Genomic DNA, 2,519 nt, shown 5'->3' on the forward strand with positions numbered 1-2,519 from the left:
GTAGCAGCAATATTGATGTGTAAGATCTGTAATATAATCTATATATATAAAATCCCTATGTGCGTCCAGGTGTCCGTGTGTGGTTGTCTTCTGATGAAGTGCGCATGCGCGGGGCACGGTGCAGCGCGTGATATTACTGTCAGAGAAAGTTACAGGCGTTTTACGGAAATACAAACCAGTATTACTGCGAGAGGAAATTAAAGGTACACAATACAGTGACGCATATTACAGCCACATACAAGCCAGTATTACTGTCAGAGGAGATTAAAGGCATATTACCGACGTGCACGCCTGTATACTGTTTCCTCCGTTATTGAATTGGAAATGGGATGCAATAATGTAAAGCTGCGTTTGCAGGTTTTCCTTTAAAAGATGCCACTTTACAAATACCCTCCCCGCATCTGGGATTCTCTGAAGTTAAAACGGGATTTATGCCCGGCTGCCCGAACACTACCTCCGTACGCTACAGGAAAGCCACTCGCCCACGCCTGTCCACTGGAAACCCCATGGGGTTAAATACAAAGTAAATGCCAAGACAGGTGAAAGAGAGCGAGTCCAGGATGTACCAATTCCGCCACAGTCTCAGAAGGGTTTGTGGGGAGGTGAAGGTTGGATACAGGGATACAGATATTCCAACAATGACAAGCTGTCTGCTCGAGTGAAAAAGGTCTGGAAGCCTCAGCTTTTTACCCGGGAGCTGTACAGTGAAATTCTCAACACCAAGTTTAGCATTACTGTGACCAGTCGAACCCTTGATCTGATTGACGCAGTTTATGGTTTTGATTACTACATTCTCAAGACTCCAAAACAAGACTTAAACTCAAAATTTGGAATGGATCTGAAACTTTTAAGATTGGCACGCAAGGACACTGATTTGTACCCAGAGAATCCAGTGAAGAAGGAGGCTGTTTATTCCAGATACAAGGAGTTTGTTATTCCAGAGGACGAAGCAGAGTGGGTAGGCCTCAGCCTGGAAGAAGCTGTGCAGAAACAGAGGGTCTTGGAAAAGGAGGAACCAGTTCCACTGTTTAAACTTTTTGCCGAAAACCTGGTCCGGGATCTTGAAGCTCAAAAACTGTCAGATCCAGTTGCTGTTAACCGCAAATCTTGAAGGACGACACCGGAACATGTATTTGAACCCTGGCCAGAGTATTATCCATCCATCCATCCATTTTCCAACCCGCTGAATCCGAACACAGGGTCACGGGGGTCTGCTGGAGCCAATCCCAGCCAACACAGGGCACAAGGCAGGAAACAATCCTGGGCAGGGTGCCAACCCACCGCAGGACACCAGAGTATTATGGTGTGACTTATTGTTCATTTTCAAGAACCAAAATGTTTTAAAACTTTTGTCTAGCAGTCCTCGGAAAGAACATCCAGAATGGCCATTCTAAGGTGCCGTCTACAAACTAAGGCCCCACATGTGTTTTCAGCAACTTGACGGCAGAGTTTAATTATTGGAAACTGCGAGTGATGAGACAAGAGAGGTCCTCACAAGCGATTGGGTGCAGCTTTGCTTGAAAACCTTTTCTCAGAGTAGCTTTAATAGCAGACACCATGGAATGTGAGTATGGATATATGGTAGATGATCAGTGATCATAACATTATCATGTATTAAATAAATATTACCGCCAGAGAAAATTAAAAGTATATTACGGATGTACAAGCCAGCGGACGTACAAGACGGTATCCTTCAATAAGGGCGCGCACAAAAAGGCGAGCCTCAAAACGGCGACCTCAATTGGGTGCAGCGAATAAAGGCGCGCGTAAATGAAGATCTGCACCTTTGTTGCTCTTCACATATTCCAGAGCCATTTGAACTAAATTATCTACGAATGCCTTTATTCGCTGTGCTCAATTGAGGTCGCCTTTTTGTGCGCGCCCTTATTGAATAGAGCCGTACAAGACAGTATTACTGTCACAGAAAATTAAAGACACACAATACATGGCGGCAACCCACGAAGAACGGTCAGCTCAGCAAGTAAACATCAACAAAAGAAAGGCTGAAAGAAAGAAAAATACGACCAACAAAAAGAATGAGGTCAAAGTCCCTTGCCATTTAATATAGACTGTTCCTACTAATGTTTATGTGCTACCGTTCTAGCGCCCGTTATTGTAACGGGCTAAATGACTAGTAAATAAATAATAGATACAGATAATACAGAAATCATCAGTGTATGATAATAGTTGTTTAAGACGTGTAAACAATGACAGGTCAGAATGTTTCACAGCAGAAGGATAACAAGAGTGTCAAAATACTTAAAGGTCGGTAGGAGATTTTCAGTTCTTTTCTACCTGCACACTCGTCTTTGCAGGAAAGTGGCTCGCATGTATAAAAGTATTTTCCTCGTTTCTCCACTTCTTTTTCAGCAGCAGTCTCACTAAAGAGTTTAGTGCTTACAAAAATTATAATAATATACTTATTGTTATACAACAATGAATTGCAGTGAATTTAATTTTACTTTTTGACATTGATGAGCAGAAAAAAAGACTCTTCAATGTCAAAGTGAAAACAGATT

At 42.5% G+C, this 2,519-nt stretch overlaps 1 protein-coding gene across 1 annotated transcript; it reads left to right on the forward strand.

Moving 5' to 3' along the window:
- The first annotated feature begins 303 nt into the window (after positions 1-303).
- On the forward strand, positions 304-1,150 carry LOC114656775 (39S ribosomal protein L28, mitochondrial-like). Its single transcript, XM_028808387.2, is given in 2 exon segments — positions 304-434; positions 436-1,150. Coding segments are annotated over 2 exon segments (738 nt in total). The 5' UTR covers positions 304-372; the 3' UTR covers positions 1,112-1,150.
- Positions 1,151-2,519: the final 1,369 nt, after the last annotated feature.

This window comes from Erpetoichthys calabaricus, chromosome 8 (genome assembly GCF_900747795.2).
Source record: "Erpetoichthys calabaricus chromosome 8, fErpCal1.3, whole genome shotgun sequence".
In the NCBI taxonomy this organism is placed as follows: domain Eukaryota; kingdom Metazoa; phylum Chordata; class Cladistia; order Polypteriformes; family Polypteridae; genus Erpetoichthys; species Erpetoichthys calabaricus.